The 16,800-nt window shown below is 62.2% G+C and overlaps 1 protein-coding gene across 5 annotated transcripts in view; it reads left to right on the top strand.

Annotated features, from left to right (window-relative positions):
- HIRA (histone cell cycle regulator) overlaps positions 1–16,800 on the top strand; it is a 48,180-nt gene that overhangs the window by 12,319 nt on the left and 19,061 nt on the right. For 2 of the 5 annotated variants that reach the window (XM_070770038.1, XM_070770037.1), the window contains exons 3-13: positions 87–197; positions 1,210–1,300; positions 2,178–2,272; positions 6,872–6,967; positions 7,748–7,908; positions 8,923–9,090; positions 10,264–10,377; positions 11,906–11,976; positions 12,200–12,305; positions 13,859–14,089; positions 14,696–14,781. In XM_070770038.1, the coding sequence (XP_070626139.1) occupies positions 87–197; positions 1,210–1,300; positions 2,178–2,272; positions 6,872–6,967; positions 7,748–7,908; positions 8,923–9,090; positions 10,264–10,377; positions 11,906–11,976; positions 12,200–12,305; positions 13,859–14,089; positions 14,696–14,781 (1,330 nt within the window). Of the gene's footprint in view, positions 1–86; positions 198–272; positions 402–1,209; positions 1,301–2,177; positions 2,273–2,429; positions 2,497–6,871; positions 6,968–7,747; positions 7,909–8,922; positions 9,091–10,263; positions 10,378–11,905; positions 11,977–12,199; positions 12,306–13,858; positions 14,090–14,695; positions 14,782–16,800 lie in introns of those variants that run through there. The other 3 variants (XM_019977252.2, XM_019977254.2, XM_070770039.1) reach the window with 3 other exon arrangements.

Here is a 16,800-nt window from a genome sequence, read left to right as displayed (position 1 = left end):
CAGCCTGACTGCACCGGGCGAGGGCGGGGCACCGTGTCGGGTGCCCGCTCCAGACTTATCAAGTTGTTTCTGCTCCTCCGTTCCAGGACAGGATTCTGGGAAGGTTGTAATCTGGAATATGTCTCCAGTCCTCCAGGAGGATGACGAGAAGGACGAGAATGTCCCCAAGATGCTTTGCCAGATGGACAATCACTTAGGTATTACAGGGTGGCCCTTTGCAGGCTTTGCGTGTTGGCACAGTGCCCAAGGCTAGCACGTGTGTTTGTGATCAGAGAGATAAGGCCGTGCGGCGTAGCTCCCGTGGCCTGCTGTCTGACGCGCAGATGCTGGCTGCACACCTGGGTGAGTTATTCAGCAGAAGACCCGGCCCGCCCACAGAACCACCTTTGGACAGTCCGCAGGTACCTCCGGTGATTTCCTGCTCACAAGTCATTCCTGCCTGATTCCACGGGGCTTTGGGACCAGTGGCCTGGAGGCAGTAGGGTTCCAGGGAAGGGTGCCCACGAGACAGCTAAGCAGCCGCCGGGACGGCCGCCGTGGCCCTCAGGGCCTCTGCCAGGCCTCGGGCTCCCCGACGGGGTCGCAGTTTCCTCTCCCGTGGTAGCCACGCAGTTCCCTGCCCTGGAGCATCCGGGGGCCGTACCCGGCTCTGGGGCCCGCCCAGCTGCCCCAGAGCCGCTCCGCTCCCAGTTACGCGCCCAGTGCGCACTGGGCCCCTCCCGCCATCCACGTGAGGGTCACAGCCTGGACAGTGTCCTGTGTCGTGGGACCCCGGGGGCTCCGACCTGCAGGGCCAGGATCTCTGCCCGCTTAGTTGGCGCGCGCAGGGCGGTCTGCGTGCAGTTGGGAAGGAGCTGGTAGGTGGCTTGAAGCCAGTTTGACGCTCTACCGAGCTGCTTCCCTGGATGGTCTGGAGAGGGCGTCTCAGCCTTTTCTCACGAGCCCTCCTGTGGAGCGTCATCCCTGGTCGGAGACATGTCTCAGCAGGCTGCACCCGGCTCACGCGAGGGCTCTGAGTTCCCAGTTTCCGGACCGTGCGCTCAGCACTGACCTCCCAGAGACGAGCGCCCCCGCGGACCCTGCCCTGGGCGGGCGCTCGTGCACACGATCGGCGCCCCGCGTGCCCGCTCCTGCCCCGACAGAGTGGCCTTCCGAGCTGCACCTGCCGCCCAGCCCCGCAGACACGTGACATTCTGTTTCTCTCCCCAGCGTGCGTGAACTGTGTGCGGTGGTCAAACGGTGGGATGTACTTAGCTTCCGGGGGAGACGACAAACTGATTATGGTGTGGAAGCGGGCTACGTAAGCACTGTTTTCTTTTCTTCCGTCTTGTTTCTAGAAGGTTCTTTGCTGGTCTTTATCCCACCCTGGCACTGAGGTCCCCAGAGCTCCAGCTTCAGGGCTGGCAGGAAGTACACGTGGATTGGGGCAGCCACCCCCTGCCTGCAGACCGGCTCAGCGCCCCCAGGGCCGGTGCTGGTGGCCTCTTTGGTTTTGTCCTTCCTGCGGTGGGGTCCAGAGCCCGCCCTCCTTGGCGTTCACTCGCCCGCTCTTGCCCGGGGCTCCAGGGCTCCATGGCTCCCCGGCCCCGAGCGCCTGCAGCCAGGGTGCACTTTCTCCTGGGGCCTCCCAGGCTGGGCCTGGGCCTCTGGGCCAGGCAGGCTAGGGACCAGACGCCTCCCGCTCAGCCAGTGTCCCCGGGGCTGCGGCTAGGAGAGCCTGCCTGTAGCCTGGATGGGTTCTGCTGGATGGAGGGTGTTAGCTGGGAACGCCTGCGGGGCCCGGGGATAACCCCAGTGCTGTTCCGGCCCCAGCGTCCCAGCAGGGAGTTCACGGGCCTGCAGGAGGGCCTCGGATGCTGTGGTTTTAGCCAATGTAGAAGCAAATCACGATCCCACCACTCAAAGGGAGCCGCAGGCTGTGCTTGTGTTTCCGTGTGTCCTGGGCTGCGCTCCAGTGTAGATGGCGTGAGGGATCTCGCTCTGAGTGACGTCCAGGCCTGTGGCCGTCACGTCATTCTGTCTCTTGGACACCTTGCCAAGGTCGGTCGGGCCGCGAGCGTCCACCCGGTGCACAGATGCGGCCTCGCCCGCCCGGCCCCCACCATGCAGCCGGCCGCTGTCTGTCTGTCTGTCTCCGTGGCGCCGGCCTGGCCCCCGCTGACTCCTCTCTCGCACAGGTACATCGGGCCCAGCACCGTGTTCGGCTCCGGTGGCAAGCTTGCCAACGTAGAGCAGTGGCGATGCGTCTCCATCCTGCGGAGTCACTCAGGCGGTGAGTGGGCTGCCCGGGGGGGCACCACAGCGGCCCCGTGGAGCGCGGGGCCCCAGCGCAGCCCTGCGCCTGGCCGCCCCGACCCCCGCCTGCCTCCAGCGGCGTCAGTGTACCCACGCCTGCCCTCATGGGCTGTGTGTTTATATCTTTAATGTAGAACTCCCCACGTTCCGCTGTTTATCCTGGGAACTGAGTCACTGCCTCATCAGTGGATCGCTAAGTCCGTAAGCGCACTTTCTTTATTCCACAGAAACCCGCACACGGGGGCCCACTGGAAAGCTTCTGACTTGACTCTGAGTGTGTTTAGAGTGTCTCCAGTGGGCACTTTTCAGGTCTGGACTGAGGCGGGCAGCACTTGGTCAGAGGCCAGGGACCCCAGAGTCAGGGCAGCTCAGTCTCCTCCGAAAGCCTGCAGTCTGGCTGGGAAGGGCCGGGCGGGCGGGCGGGCGTGCCAGGGGCTAGGGGCCGGCAGTGAGCCGGCCACGTCTCACCCACTGCATCTGGGGCGCTGTCTGCGTGTACAGGGCCGGTCCCAGAGGGCTCACGGCCCTGCTTATGGGGGCCCTTACAGCCCTGGGGCCTGAGAGGGACCCTCCAGCCACGCTGTGGCAGAGGAGGTGGACACGGGCTCAGGCGGAAGTGGCCCAGCAGGGCCTGTGCGCGTTAAGAGGACACGGACTGTGGAACTTCCTAGGGCAGAGCATTGGGGGAGCGGGCCCTTCGCTGGTGCCCGCAGAGCCAGCGGTGGGGGGTGTCCCGAGCCCTTGGGGAGGAGCCAGCAGCTGGAGCGGGGTCGGTGGGGCATGCTGCAGACGGTGCTGGAAGGGTGACCAGGGGCCGAGGGACGGCCAATGGGTCACCCTGACGGAGTCAGCTGCGTCTCTGGAACCCAGCAAGCTGCCCGTGAGGCTACCCAGGTGGGGGGCTCAGAGAGGACGTCCATGGGCCCTCGCCTGAGACTGGGTCTGAGCCCACAGGCAGGCAGAGCTGCTCGCCTTCAGTAGGGGCTCCTCCGGCGGCAGGTGTGAGTAAAACCATTTAAGAAAGGATCCGTGAGAAAGCAGAGACGGTGGGTAGGAGGCGCTGGGTCCTGAAAAGCGGCGTGTGAAGACCTGGTACCGGGCGAGTTTGACCTGGACAGGCGCAGTGTGATGCTGGTGCCGAGCTGCAGACAGAGCGCAGAAACAAACAGGGCTGGCCAGAAAGTTGAAGCCCCACAGTTGATCCCACAGGGTTAGGGAACCTGAGCAAGTGGCAGCCCCGGCAGGCTGGGAGTCACCTTCAGAAAACGGCTCCTGAGCCCCCTTTATCTGTTGAGGCGGGGTTTCTGACTATTGAGAATTATCTTGAAACAGAAATATTTACTTTTCAAAGGAAGCAACAACCCTGCGTTTCCAGCAAATATGAACAAAGCTGGAAAAATCAGTAACACCAGAATACTTGTGAATTTAATAACATTGATAGCAGTGATTCATTTTAACCAAGTATGATGTATAACAGAAGAATTTTGTGTTGTGGTGCTCTGTTCACATATGTTAACATACTAGGAAATTAGGTAAGCAAAGCCAGGGTTATCCTAGGGCATTCTGAAATGAATATTATAGGTTATTCAGCATCAATTCCTAATAAAAATCCTTTTTTTTTTTTTTTAACGGCCATAAATGACTGTTCTCTTACTGTGATAAGGTCTTCCCTGGGTCTTTGGGAGCAAGGGCAAACAGCCCGCAGTTGAGCCTCGCCCCGTTGGTTCGGAGAGGAGACGGGCATGGGTGCCTTGCCACACCACTCCTGGGGCATCTCTGCACTGCAGCTAAACAGAGTCAGGAGGTGCACAGGGGTGCCCTGGAGGTGCAGCAGGGGGGACGCAGCCCTCTCCCTGCCGGGTGCCGAGCTCGGTCCCTGGTCTGGGGACAAAGACCCCACCAGCTGTGTCAGTTCAGCCGCTCAGTTGGCTCCGACTCTTTGCGACCCCATGGACCGCAGCACGCCAGGCCTCCCTGTCCATGACCAACTTGCGGAGTTCACTCAAACTCCTGTCCATCGAGTCGGTGATGCCATCCAGCCATCTCAAGCTGTGTGGTGTACCAAAAAAAAAAAAGAGAAAGTAGATAAACTGGAAAATAATACAAAAGTGAGATGACATGAGGAATGAAACTCTTAGAACTTATAAAGCATTGAAAAGCACTTCAGACTAATATAAATAAATTACTAAATTGGTCTCATATAAGAAAACTTTTGGTTTTCTCTAGCAATAGCCAAAAGTTAGCAGTAGCCAAAGTAGCAATTGGAGTATCCACAGATAAAAAGAGATACTCAGACTCCTAAAGAAGGTCTCAGAAGGTGCTGTCCGGCGGGAAGAGCGGAGGGCGGGGAGGGGATGAGCACGTGGCCTGACCAGGCCGAGGGGCCCGCAGGGCAGTCGCCCGGGGTGTGGCCGTGGGCTTGGGGCCGGGGCACTCGGCTGAGTGAGGCAGAGCAGCGCAGGGCCTGGGCTGTGGGGCGGGGGGACCTATGGTGGCGTCTGGGTGAGGGCCTGTCGGGCTGCGGGGGTCATCGCGGTGAACTCGGGGCAGGTGGTCAGGCAGATCTGGGGAGCAGAGCAGAGGTAGGGGTTGGGGGCAGACCCGTGAGCTGGTCGCGGAGGGCAGTGCAGGGGGTAACAGGCAGGGCCGGAGCTCGGGGCATGGCTGAGCAGCGGGCGGGGGGCAGTGAAGATGCTGAGAGCTTCACGGCGAGCCCCCCACCCCTGCCCCACAGCTGCCTGTGCACCAGGGGTCGCGTCGGCCATGGGACAGCACGTGGAGGCCGTGGCCCTGGCGGGCATGGTTCCTGCAGGTGCGGTCCGGTTCAGGCCCAGTTGGAGGGGCTTAGGAGAGACCTGGGCCTGGAGCTGGATGGAGCCTGGCTGGTCTCCTGCAGAGACAGGGCGAGAGCCGTCACGGACAGGGGTGGGTGCCGGGCCCTCGAGGTGGATGGCCTGGAAGAGCCATCGGAGAGTCTGGGGGAGCAGTGGGAGTGAGACCAGGGAGGGCTCCTGGGCGTGGCCGTGGGGACAGTGGCCAAGGCCAGGAAGCCAAGGTCGTTGGTGCAGGTGGAAGACGCTAAGGATGTTAGAAAAGTCATTCTATGGGAATCGCAGGATGGAATGACGCTGGGGAGTTGGTGAGCTTGACAGTGAGGTGGGGCGCGCCTCTGGTGCTTGGTCTGAAGGCAAGTGCTCCGAGCTGGCGTGCGGGGACGCTGTGTCCCTTGTGGATATTGACCGCAGACTCGGCAGTGGCTCCAGAGGGCCTCTGGTAGGGCGAGTCAGGACACGGGGGAAGCTCACACAGAGGGTCGGATGTCCAGGAGGCCGCGGGCTCCTGAGAACGCAGGGCTGTGAGTTCAAGGCAGCGCCAAGGCCCCAGAACCGGAGGAAAGCGTCATTCTCTGCGGGTGATGGGTCAGCAGCCATGCAGCGGCTGGCGGGGCCGAGGAGGCTGCATGAGCTCAGCTGCAGCCCGCATGGCGCACTCCAGCCGTGAGAGGCACGCGGCAGAGGAGGAGGCAGAAGGAGCGCTCACCCACCAGACCACCAGCAGAGCGGATATTCGTTCACAGTTAACAAGATAAAATATAAAAGAAGTAATGATTTTTGAAAGTACCACGAGGGAGAATAACAGACTTGACAGTAACCTCCTACAGGAAGGAAAGCTGATGGGATTGGCGGCTGACGTCTGTGTTATCCACAGCTCAGGAAATTGCTGAGAAACCCACCTCCCTTCTGGAGTCCTCTTTGAGCAGGCCTCTGCTCTAGGCCTTGGAAGCACAGGGGTCTGGGGTGTGCGTGGAGCCCCCAGGACCCGCCCAGGCTCCAGAGGTTCCTGTGCCCCTGCTACAGACCTGCCTTCACCTTAGACCCCCCACAGCCTCCTCCCAGCACACGGGGGCAGCAGGGGAGGCTGCAGACAGTGTCAGACGGACGGGCAGTCTCGCTGTGGCCGAGGACACAGAAACAGACTGGCGGGTGAGAAGGGAGCCATCCTGAAGCTGAAAGGGGCTTTGGATCGGACGTCACGCTCGCAGCGCGTGAGGAGCCCCGCCCACAAGCGTCCCGCACGCGGGGTGTGCAGCGTGCCGTGGGTGCCAGGGCCTGCTCCCAGCCCGCGCCCGCAGCGCGGAGTGGGGCAGCGGGAGAGCGTGTGCTGCCCCCGAGGAGCTCACGGCCTGGAGGAGAGGGCCCGACGGCTCTTGAGTGGCGGCTCTTTCTGTCTTCGCCCCCCAGCCCTTCCTCCATACACGCCGTGCCCAGCCGGGTGCTGCACTCAGAGGAACCAGAGCGCCCGCGGCCGTCCTGCCCTCTTCGCGGGGGCTACCATGCTTCGTCTGAGGATGGGCGGGGCTGCTGGGCACTCCAGATCTCCTGTCCCATTGCAGGACCTGAGTGGGAAGTGCTTCAGGCTGGTTTGGAAAGTCTAGTGATGGTGGTCTCGGGTCAAGTCTGCCCAGCCCAGAGAAGCCCGGGGCCGCTGACTGACCAACCGGCTGGCGGGCAGGGTGGAGCTGTGTGTGCGCACACACGCCACGGTGAGAGACTGACCACCCGCCCTTGTCTTCCAGATGTGATGGACGTTGCGTGGTCCCCCCATGACGCCTGGCTGGCCTCGTGCAGCGTGGATAACACCGTGGTCATCTGGAACGCCGTGAAGTTCCCAGGTCTGCGCCGTCTCTGCCTGGGCGGTCTGGCCAGGGCGCCCCCTAGTGGTGGCTGCAGCGGGTGGTCCGGGTCCCCTCGGTTGGCCTCTCAGGGTCTTGCCAGTAACTCAGGTCTCTGTCGACCGTGTCTAAGGTTTGAAAGTTGACTTTAAAGGAAGCAGTAGCTGAGTGCCCATGCGGGTGCGTACCAGCTGGTGCACCCTCCCCGCGGGCTCGGCCTCTGCCCCCGGCATCTCTCTGTGACGCCCTTGGGCGTGAGCAGGCGAACACATTCCCCTCTGCAGAAAGTCGATTTCCCTGCTGACGGGCTGGAATCCCTCCCAACGGCAGAGCCCCGGCCAGCCCTGCATTTCCAGCCCACGAAGTGCTTCCTGTCCCTGCTGTGTCGGGGCGGGTCCCGTCTCGCGTACCCTCATCCTCAGTGAGGACGAACAGGGACCCCACGGTGCAGGGCCCAGCTCTGGCGGGTGGGCTCCTGTCCAGAAGGGAGACCAGCAGCAGGACTGTGCTCCCAGCAGGACGAGAGGCGCGGCTCGGCTCCAGCCCCTGCCCCAGAGGGCGCACGCAGCCTCGGCGTGTGTTCGCCGTGGCGGGGGCACGGCGCTGGGGCCCAGCTCCTGGGTGAGAGCAGATTGCGGGCTCTTCTGCGCATGCCGATGCCAGGGGCTGGCCGGGACGGCTCCTGAAGCCCCCTCTCTTGGCCGGCTGGCCCTCCGCCCGTGTTTCTAGACAGTTTTTTTCCAGTGAAGTCTTTCCAACACTTCTTACTTGTCCTCCCAGAAATCTTAGCCACTCTGAGAGGCCATTCTGGCCTGGTGAAGGGCCTGACCTGGGATCCTGTTGGTAAATACATCGCCTCTCAAGCTGATGACCGCAGCCTGAAGGTGTGGAGGACGCTGGACTGGCAGTTAGAGACCAGCATCACCAAGCCTTTTGACGAGGTGAGGGCCCACGGTCCCCCACCCCCCTGCACCCACACCGCCTCTGGTGCGGGGCAGAGCTGGGCAGCCCAGAGTTCCCTTGTCCGGAGCTGTTAAACATCCGCCTTTGCGGTGGCGAGGCCTGTGTGGCTTAGCGCTGAAGCGGGTGCAGCACACCGCCCCAGGCGGGGCTAGAGGCAGTGCCTGTGCCGGCCGGTGCGCCTGCCGACCTCTGCCCTGGGGGCAGGCAGCCTCCGCGGGGCCTTGGCAGTCCCTGCACAGCATCCAGAGGTGCGACTGCAGTGGCTCGTGTCTGTTTTCCCTTCTCTCATTCAAGTTCTGCCTTCACGTGGGGTCAGAGCCGGGGGTTGCCGTGCTCCGGGAGACGCTTGCTCGGCGCCCCTGAGTGTGCACGCTCCCGTGTCCGGCGTCCTGGTGCAGGTGTGTCTCCACGCTGCGCTCGGGCTCTGCCTTGTGAGCCGTCCTCCACGCCTGCACAGCCTGGGTCCTCGCCCGCCTCGGCCTTCGGGCTGCCCAGGACTGACCCTGAGCTTCAGCAGCTGCTTTTAGCAGCATCACCTCACCCTGCAGGAGACCTGGTGTCAGGGCTGCCTGGGTCGGGAAGCAGGGCCTCTCTGCTGTGCCCTTGGCAGTTTGTGGGGACTTTGCCAACCTCTCGTTGGCTGGTGGCATCTCCAGGCTGCAGGGAGGAGAGGGCTCAGGAGAGCAGTCGGGCCCTCGTGGTCCCTGCTGCTGTGCCAGGACAGGCTCGCGGCCAGACCCCCAAGGGTCAGCAGGGCTACGCGGCAGCCACAGCACTGGCTCTGCAGACCCCCATGGGCTCCCCGGTGCTGGGCAGAGGAGGGTCTGTGGTCAGAAGCAGTGGACAGGGGTGCCACCTGGCTGGCACTCAGAGCCTGTGTGCTGAGTGGTGGGGCAGCAGAGCTGCGCGGCGCCGCTCAGCCTGAGTCCTGGGGCGGATTTTGGTGTTGGAGTTGGCCTTGGGCTCCACTCAAGCACAGGTGCTCCTTGCAGTGTGGAGGGACGACCCACGTGCTGCGGCTCAGCTGGTCTCCAGATGGGCACTACCTGGTATCTGCTCACGCCATGAACAACTCTGGCCCCACCGCCCAGATCATTGAGCGGGAGGGCTGGAAGACCAACATGGACTTTGTTGGGCATCGGAAAGCTGTGACTGTCGTGGTGAGTCCTCTGGGCCTCTGGTTGGTGGCAGACAATGCCGCCCGAGCGGGATCCTCACAGCCTGGGCCAGGCCGTGCTCCCCAGGCCCAGGCCACATGTGGGACTGAGGCGGCGGCCTCCGAGGGCCAGCACACGTTGTCGTCCGGTTTTTCTTTCCTTTAAACTGATTACAGAACACATCCTGTGTATCTTACTGGCAAACGGACGTGATGATGAGTATCACCAGAGTCAGACTTTGATTAGGACTACTGTGCGCCCAGCCTGGCCCCTTCACGTGTGTGGGCGTGCCCGAGAGCACTCAGGCTGGTGGCCCTGTCAAGTGGCCCACTCCCCAGGCCCCCTGAGACCCATCCGTGGCTGGCGTGGCGCCAAGGCCATGCTGTGAGTCAGCTGACCCGCCTGGTGGTGGCAGTCAGCTTCCTGGGGAGCGTCCTCACAGGCCTGAGGCAGGCTGTGGAGCAGCCTGTGTGAGCCTGACTTGGTCAGCTGTGGGCCACCGAGCGGAGGAAGCAGAGGGCGTCTGAGGCTGACAGGGCAGGGTGTTGTCCAGAACCGTGATCTCAGGTCTCTGTTCGTCAGAACGGGTTCACCCTTTCCATGCTTGATGATAAACATTAGGTGTTCTGGCCTGAACTGTGTGTCTTAAACAACTAAGAACAGCTGTGTTGGTGACACCGGCTTCAGGTGGGGTTTTGTTAGAGCCGGGGGCTCGGGGCTGGCTCCTTTGCAGGGCTCGCCACGTGGCTGGCCCGGTGCTTCTGCAGGACACTCGCCCCAAAGCCTCCCAGCCGCCAGGCCCAGGGCTCACGCCTCTGATGCAGCTCTCCCGTCTCCCCACACTGGCCATCTGCCTGCTTCTGGGATGAAACCCCACTGGGCCGCCCATGTGCATCTCAAATTTGGTGTAGGGCAGGCGTTCCCAGCCCTTGAGGACCACCGTGTGGCAGGTTAGGAAGGGGGCCACGAGCGAGCGAAGCTTCATCTGTTCACCCCGCACCCTGCCTGCGCTCTGCCGCCTGCAGATTCTCAGGAGCATGCGCCACCCCACCCGCCCTGGTCTGCGGGTCTTCTGCCAGACTGGTTCCTGGTGCCAGAAAGGTTGGGGACCATCACTACAGGGCACCTGCCTGGTGCCTGGTTAGTTACTGATTGGCCTTTGTCATTTGACTTCAGAAATTCAACCCTAAAATCTTCAAGAAGAAGCAGAAGAATGGCAGCTCCGCGAAGCCCAGCTGCCCATACTGCTGCTGCGCCGTCGGCAGCAAGGACCGCTCGCTGTCCGTCTGGGTGAGCCCCCCGGGGGCGGGGGCGGGGGCGGGGGCTGTCCGTCTGGGTGAGCGCCCCCCAGCTTGGGGGTGGGGGCTGTCCGTCTGGGCGAGTCCCCCCTGAGCTCGCTGCCGGGGGTGGGGGCCGCAGGGAGAAGAGAGACCCCACTCTAGTGGCGGGCAGTGGGCTCTGCCCTGCGCGGGGCCCGGCCAGGAGAGGCTGGCCCCGGATCCTGGATCCAGGTGCAGGGAGCACCGTCAGCAGCCCGGCTGCAGTTGGCATGCAGCGCCAGCCTTCCTTTCCTTTAAGAGACCCTTTATATCGACACGGAGCCCCTGGGGGGCTGCAGCGTGCAGATCATCAGGTGTGGCTTCCGTGTAGCCGGGGCCACTCCTGGCCCCCAGCCCAGCACCTCGCGGCAGCGTGCGCCGTGTGCCTGGCCTTCCTGTCTGGGGCTTCACACAGTGCAGTTGCCTAGGGTTTACGGTCTGCACCCCGTCTAGCTCTCACTTGGCGTGCCATGGTTGACATTTGTGTGTTGCTGTGTTAACGGTAGTTTATTCCTCATGGTTGACTCCCTGTAGACAGTGGGTCTGGAGTTGTAGGTCTGGAGGTTATCCCCGGCTGCATTTGGGACAGTTGTTGATGGCAGAGCAATCCCCAACCCTGCCCCAGACCTGGGCTGGTGCGTCGTGGGTGGTCCAGCGCACGCTCCCTGAACTCCATCCCTGCTGCTCTGAGCAAAGCCTCGGTGCTGGAGCTCAGGTCGACCGGTCCCCCGCTTCTGAGGGTCTGTGGGCGGGACTGTGGGCAAAGGGCCAGGCTGGGTCTCTCTGGAGAGAGGACTCAGAGGGCGAGGTTCCCATGGGCTCCAGGCTCAGGATCGGGCTGGCCGCAGGGCCTTCTGCCGACGAGGTGGGTTCCCAGGCCCTGGCGTAGGTGGGAGGAGCCCAACCTGCTGGACGCGGGGGCCTGTGCTCGGCCGCGTGGGGGCCCTGGGGCGTGAGCACGCAGGTCAGGCGGGAGCACGGCCTCGGATGCAGGCTTGCTCGGGATGTGTGTGACAGGCTCTGCATCACGCTCTCAGTGGGCAGTCCAGTGCCTGACTTTAAGAGAGTACACTGCATGTCCCAAGACAGAAGAAAGTGGTTAGTAGTGGCGACCCGGGGCCTGGTCCAGGGCAGTGTGAGCTCGTGAGGTGTGTGGCGCCGCCCCTGCGGAGCCTGGGTACGCGCAGGGGGCTGGTCCTCCATGATGCTGTGTTGTCCCGGGACCTGCCTTGGCTGCCTCCTCCCCTGCGGCCCTGGCCCCATCCCTGCTCAAGAGGCCTTCCAGAACCCCCGGGTGTCGCTGGTCGTGTGGTGTGTGTGCAGCCGTCTCCCCGGCCCACTGTGTGTGTCTGGTGGGCTGGGGCCCACCGCTGGGGTCTTGGTGGTGGGGTGAGCGGACTTGGAGACGCCCTGTGTGTCAGCGCAGCTGGACCGGGGTCTTTGGTGGTGGCTCTGAGCCGAGTGGACAGGGAGGTTTCACTCGTTCACTTGCCTTCCAGCTCACGTGCCTGAAACGGCCTTTGGTGGTCATCCACGAGCTGTTTGACAAATCCATCATGGACATCTCCTGGTAAGCTGGTCTCGGCTCGAGGCATAGTCTGGCAGAGGGGGCGGCACCCGCTAGAGCCCGAGGCTTTGTGCGATCAGGACTGAGTGGCTGGGCCCAGGGTCCCAGCCAGAGCAGAGCCCCAGTGTACGTGTGAGGAGAACTGTAGGGCCTAGAGCCCTCTGGGATGGGTGCGGGGGCCTCTCTCCAGGGCTTGCGCCTGGCTGCTGACAGCTGTCTCTCTTAGGACCCTGAATGGGCTGGGCATCCTGGTATGCTCCATGGACGGCTCCGTGGCCTTTCTGGACTTCTCCCAGGACGAGCTGGGAGACCCCCTGAGCGAGGAGGAGAAGGTAGGAGCCGTGCGGCTCTGGGGCCCCTGCAGCCTGCACAGACTCGCTGCTTCCTGAAGCGCCCCTGGTTTCAGCCTCTTACAGCCTGTCGCTCTCACAGATGAAGCTCTGTTCATCCAGAATCCGTCTCAGTCACGAGCGGGCCTGGGCGTCTTTCCTTGAGTCTACAGCCGCCCTGGCAGTGCTCATGCCAGGAGCACGAGGGGCTGCCGGGCACCCATCTGTCCCGTGTGCTGTGCTGATGCGGCCTTGGGTCGGCCGTCAGGACAGAGAGGGCCCTCTTTCCTGGCACTCACATCTGCCAGGCCCAGGGCCCTGTGTTCCACCCCGCTTCAGGCAGGGCTGATCCATCTTGCTAGCCCATGAGCAAGCTCCTCCTTGGTTAGCCTGAGGTCTGGGGGCAGAAGCCTGAGCCACCTGTGGCCAGGCCGGGCCTCCTCCGCACGTGGCCTGCCCAGGACGTGCGCCAGCGCATCCTTGTGGCCCTGTGCAGGCCAGCACAGCTTTCCCTACCTCGGCTTGGAGCTCACTTCCCTCGAGCAGGCCCATGCCAGCTCTCCTCTGTAGGGGGCCACTGTTGCTGGGAGCTCCTCGGAGGCCTCTGAGGGGACCCGACTACGACATCACCCTTTGGGCGTTGGGATCTGCCTGGCTCAGGGCCCTGAGCCAGCTTGGCACCCATAGTCCTGACCCATGGGGGGCGAGTGAGTCCACCACCCCAGCTCTTCCCTCCCCCGGTCAGCATCTCTGGGTGACCTCCCTTTGCCCTTGAGAGCCGTGACCGGTCTGGGTGCAGGCGGGGCCCCTACGTTGGAGGCACGCTAAGGCTGAGCTCCGATTCCTGATCCGAGACTCCAGGGTGCAGGGAGGGCTGTGGCCCCAGGCCGCCCTGCCCGGGGTCCTCCCTGCTGGGCAGGTCCCGCTGGCCTCCGCTTTGGTCGCTGGCACACCCGGTGTGCGTCTTCTGCTTGTGCCACCAGCCACACCCACGTGCTGAGGCCACTGTCCCCAGTCCCGTGAGCGGCTTGTGGCCCAGGACTGCTGAGGCCTGGGAAGGTGGGCGGGCCCTGCTCGTGACGGTTAGGATGTGCTGGGAGCCACGCAGGCAGAGAACGTTTCCCCTGGCCCGTACGCCAGGCTTTCCCTTGCTCTCAGGTGGGGACCTCCAGCCTCATGGGGCTCCTCTGGCTGTGGGAGGAGGTTCTGGGTCTGGGATCTGGTTCTCAAGAAGCCTTTGGGTCCTTGCAGTGGTTTAAGAGCCTCATGTTACAACCCGAGGGTCTCGATTTCAGTTCAGCGAGACTTTCTTGCTATTTGTTCTGCATCAGACCTGCCGTAGGGTCAGGCATTCACTCGCATCCCCAAGTGTAGACGCCGTAAAGTCTGTGAGCACCCAGGGAGGGTGCAGGGCCACTCATGACACGTAGTCAGCAGCAGGCAGACAGCAGGAGGGCTCGGGGACCCTGCCCAGGGCCCTGTCTCTCTGAGCGGGGAACTACTCACAGCTCACCCACGGGTGGGCAGCGTCACACCCCTCACTCGGCCTTCCCCAGAGCCGCATCCACCAGTCCACCTACGGCAAGAGCCTGGCCATCATGACCGAGGCCCAGCTGTCCACCGCTGTCATCGAGAACCCCGAGATGCTGCAGTACCAGCGCAGGCAGCAACAGCTGGACCGCCAGGGCCCCACGGCCAGGGACGCCGGACCCGCGGCCAGAGACACGGGCTCCGCCTCCTCAGTTGCCGGCGTGGTCAATGGGGAGAGCCTGGAAGACATTAGGAAGGTGAGGGCTGGGCCCGGCGCCCCGAGGACACCGCCCGCAGCCTTTCCAGGGGGCTGGACACGGGGCAGTGGGCCTTGGGCCCTGCCCTCCGGAGACTGTCAGCTCCGCATCTTTCCCTGGGTGCTGTGCTCCTCTGGGGTGCAGGTGAGGGGGATGGGAAGGGCACAGACGGAGCTGGGGGCTAAAACCGTCCCCAGGCACTCATGCAGTGCGCCCCCTGCCCCACGTGGAGTGCACACAGGGTGCGACTGGAGCCCTCGGTTATGAGCCTTCTGTGGGAAGTTTTTACGAAGCACGGTTTAGAGACAGGAGGTCAGGTCTCACCCGGTAGGCAACTCCGCATGGAGCCTGTGCCTGCGGGTTCGTGGCTGGCCCGGCACGTGTTTACTGCCTGGAGGCCCAGTCAGGTGGGCGCTGGAGGTGGAGGCGAGGGGCTGCTGGAGCCGCTGCCCCTCAGGGTGAGGTCGAGCACACGTCCTGAACCAGGGGCTCCGACTGGTTGCGTCCAAAAGGCCGTCGCGTGGGGAGCTGGGCTCGCGTCCTTGCAGGCCTTGCCCACTCACAGGCACTGACGCGTCTCTTTGGTTTGTTTCTCTCCTTTGCCAGAACCTTTTGAAGAAGCAGGTTGAGACGCGGACCGCAGACGGTCGGAGGAGAATCACGCCTCTCTGCATAGCGCAGCTGGACACCGGGTACTCGCTCTCCCTGCACCTTCTCTGGGTGCTCTTCCTCTCTCCTTCTGCCGGGCAGCTCTCACTGCCCAGCCTTCACAGGCTCGTGGGCAGACGGGGGCAAGCTGAGCCCAGGTCCTCAGAGCCCCGCTCCCTGATGGCGCTGCAGGCGGGCTCGTGGAGGCGCCTCCGTGGCTCTGCTGTGTCCACGCAGCTGGCCCCACTTCGTTGAAGATGCCAGGGCGAGAGAAGTCAGTCCAGCCTTCTTCTGTCTCTTTTTACACTTTCGTAGCGTTCTCTTTCTCAGTAGGAAAAAACGTGCATGATACTGAAGGCCAGGTCACCCGCAGTCCAGTCTCAGAGTCAGTCACTGTTTCACTGTGCGGTCCGCGTCCTCCGTTTGTTCCTGGTTCTTGACCTTGTGTCCACTTTAATAACTGGTCCTCTGAAGCACTAGCTTGCAGAGGGTCCAGGTGCCAGCCTGTGAACGTGCCGTGCCTGACCTAGCCAGCCCCGTGCCTGGACGTGCGGTGTGTGCGGAGGGCTGCCTGTCCGTGCGTCTGAGCACCGCTGTTCCCTCTGTGCGCTTCCCAGAACCGGGCGTGCAGGGCGGGGCCCAGGCGGGCAGTGGACCCGGTGGGCGCCCGCTGCTGTCGTGGCCTCTGTGGTCGGGCTGGCTTTCGTGTTGGTCATTCTCCCCACAGTGAGGACTCGGAGGGCGAGTGTGAAGAACAGGCCGTGGACGAAGGTGACCCGCTCCCCTCCGCCCGTCTGCACGGGCACCGTGTGCAGCAGCGCTCTGCGCTCGCTCGCTCTCCTCCCGGGGCTGTTCTGAATGTCCCCCGAGGGCTGTGGAGACCCTCCTGGGGTCAGGTGTGCACGCACCAACCGGAACCAGCCTCCAGACTCCTCGCCCAGGGTGGCTTCTCTTGAAGGAGCCTTTTCCCCTGAACCTACCTGGGCACCGCCCCCACCCGCCTTTCTCAGGACCAGGTGAAGCCCAGCTTGTGCGGAGCCTGACCACCTCAGAGCCACAGGAGGGGGAGGGCTGTACGGATGGGAGACGAGGCTGGGGCTTCTGTCCTGTGAGTCCTGCTGAGGAGGCAGGGTGGTGCCTGAGCCAGCTTTCTGCCCTGGTGCAAGCGTTTCTTGCACCCGACTTAATGCTTTTGATCTTAACAACTTTCTTCTTTTGATGCGCATGTCAAAACAAGTAACAACAGACTAGATAATTATTAGCTTAACTAATCAAGAGAAAAGAGAGAGTGCAGATATTTAAAATGGAAAGAAGTGGGAAGCAATCACAGATAAAGAATAAACCAAAAGGGTGAAAGATACTTCTGTTGAACTCTGCAAATAAATCTGAAAATGGATTATTTTGAGGAAAACAAAAGTTACCGAAACTGAAGAAAATCCATACAGATGAAATCTTATAGAAGAAACAGAGGACAATTGTCACAGAGGTGACCTACCAAAAGCCACCAGACTGAGACAACTTTGTGGGAAAATTCTAACAAAGTTTAAAGAACAAATCATTCTAATATCAGGTGGGTACAAATGTAATTTCAGTTTTGGATTGTGAATTTTAAATCCTTATAACTAGGCTCAAACACATCTTTATCAGTAAAAATAGGAACCGTCGCAATCAACAATTACATTTTTGCCGACAAGAAATAAGTAAGTTTATTCCTGTGACATAAAAACCCAACAAACTTCGGGATCCAACAAGCCTGGAAAGCGTCTTCTGCGTCCTGAACTTGGACAGCGTCCTCTGCGTCCTGCCGGCATGGAAGTGTTCTCCGTGCAGGGTGTCGTCGAGGCGCTTGGAGAAGTGCTGCTCACTTGGCGAGAGGTCGGGGGAATATGGGGATGAGGCAGAACTTGGTAACATCGCTTGTGCGCCGTGCAGTCAAGTGCCGACACGGAGAAGAACTGGCCTTTTCTGTTGACCAGTGCCAGCTGCAGGCATCGCAGTGTTCAGTGCATCCCATTGATGTGCTGAACGTACTCCTCAGATGGAATGGTTGTGCTGAAATTCAG

The sequence above is a fragment of the Bos indicus genome, chromosome 17, assembly GCF_029378745.1.
Source record: "Bos indicus isolate NIAB-ARS_2022 breed Sahiwal x Tharparkar chromosome 17, NIAB-ARS_B.indTharparkar_mat_pri_1.0, whole genome shotgun sequence".
Taxonomy (NCBI): domain Eukaryota; kingdom Metazoa; phylum Chordata; class Mammalia; order Artiodactyla; family Bovidae; genus Bos; species Bos indicus.
The sequence above is the reverse complement of the archived record's forward strand: the minus strand, read 5'-3'. Positions and strand labels throughout refer to the sequence as shown.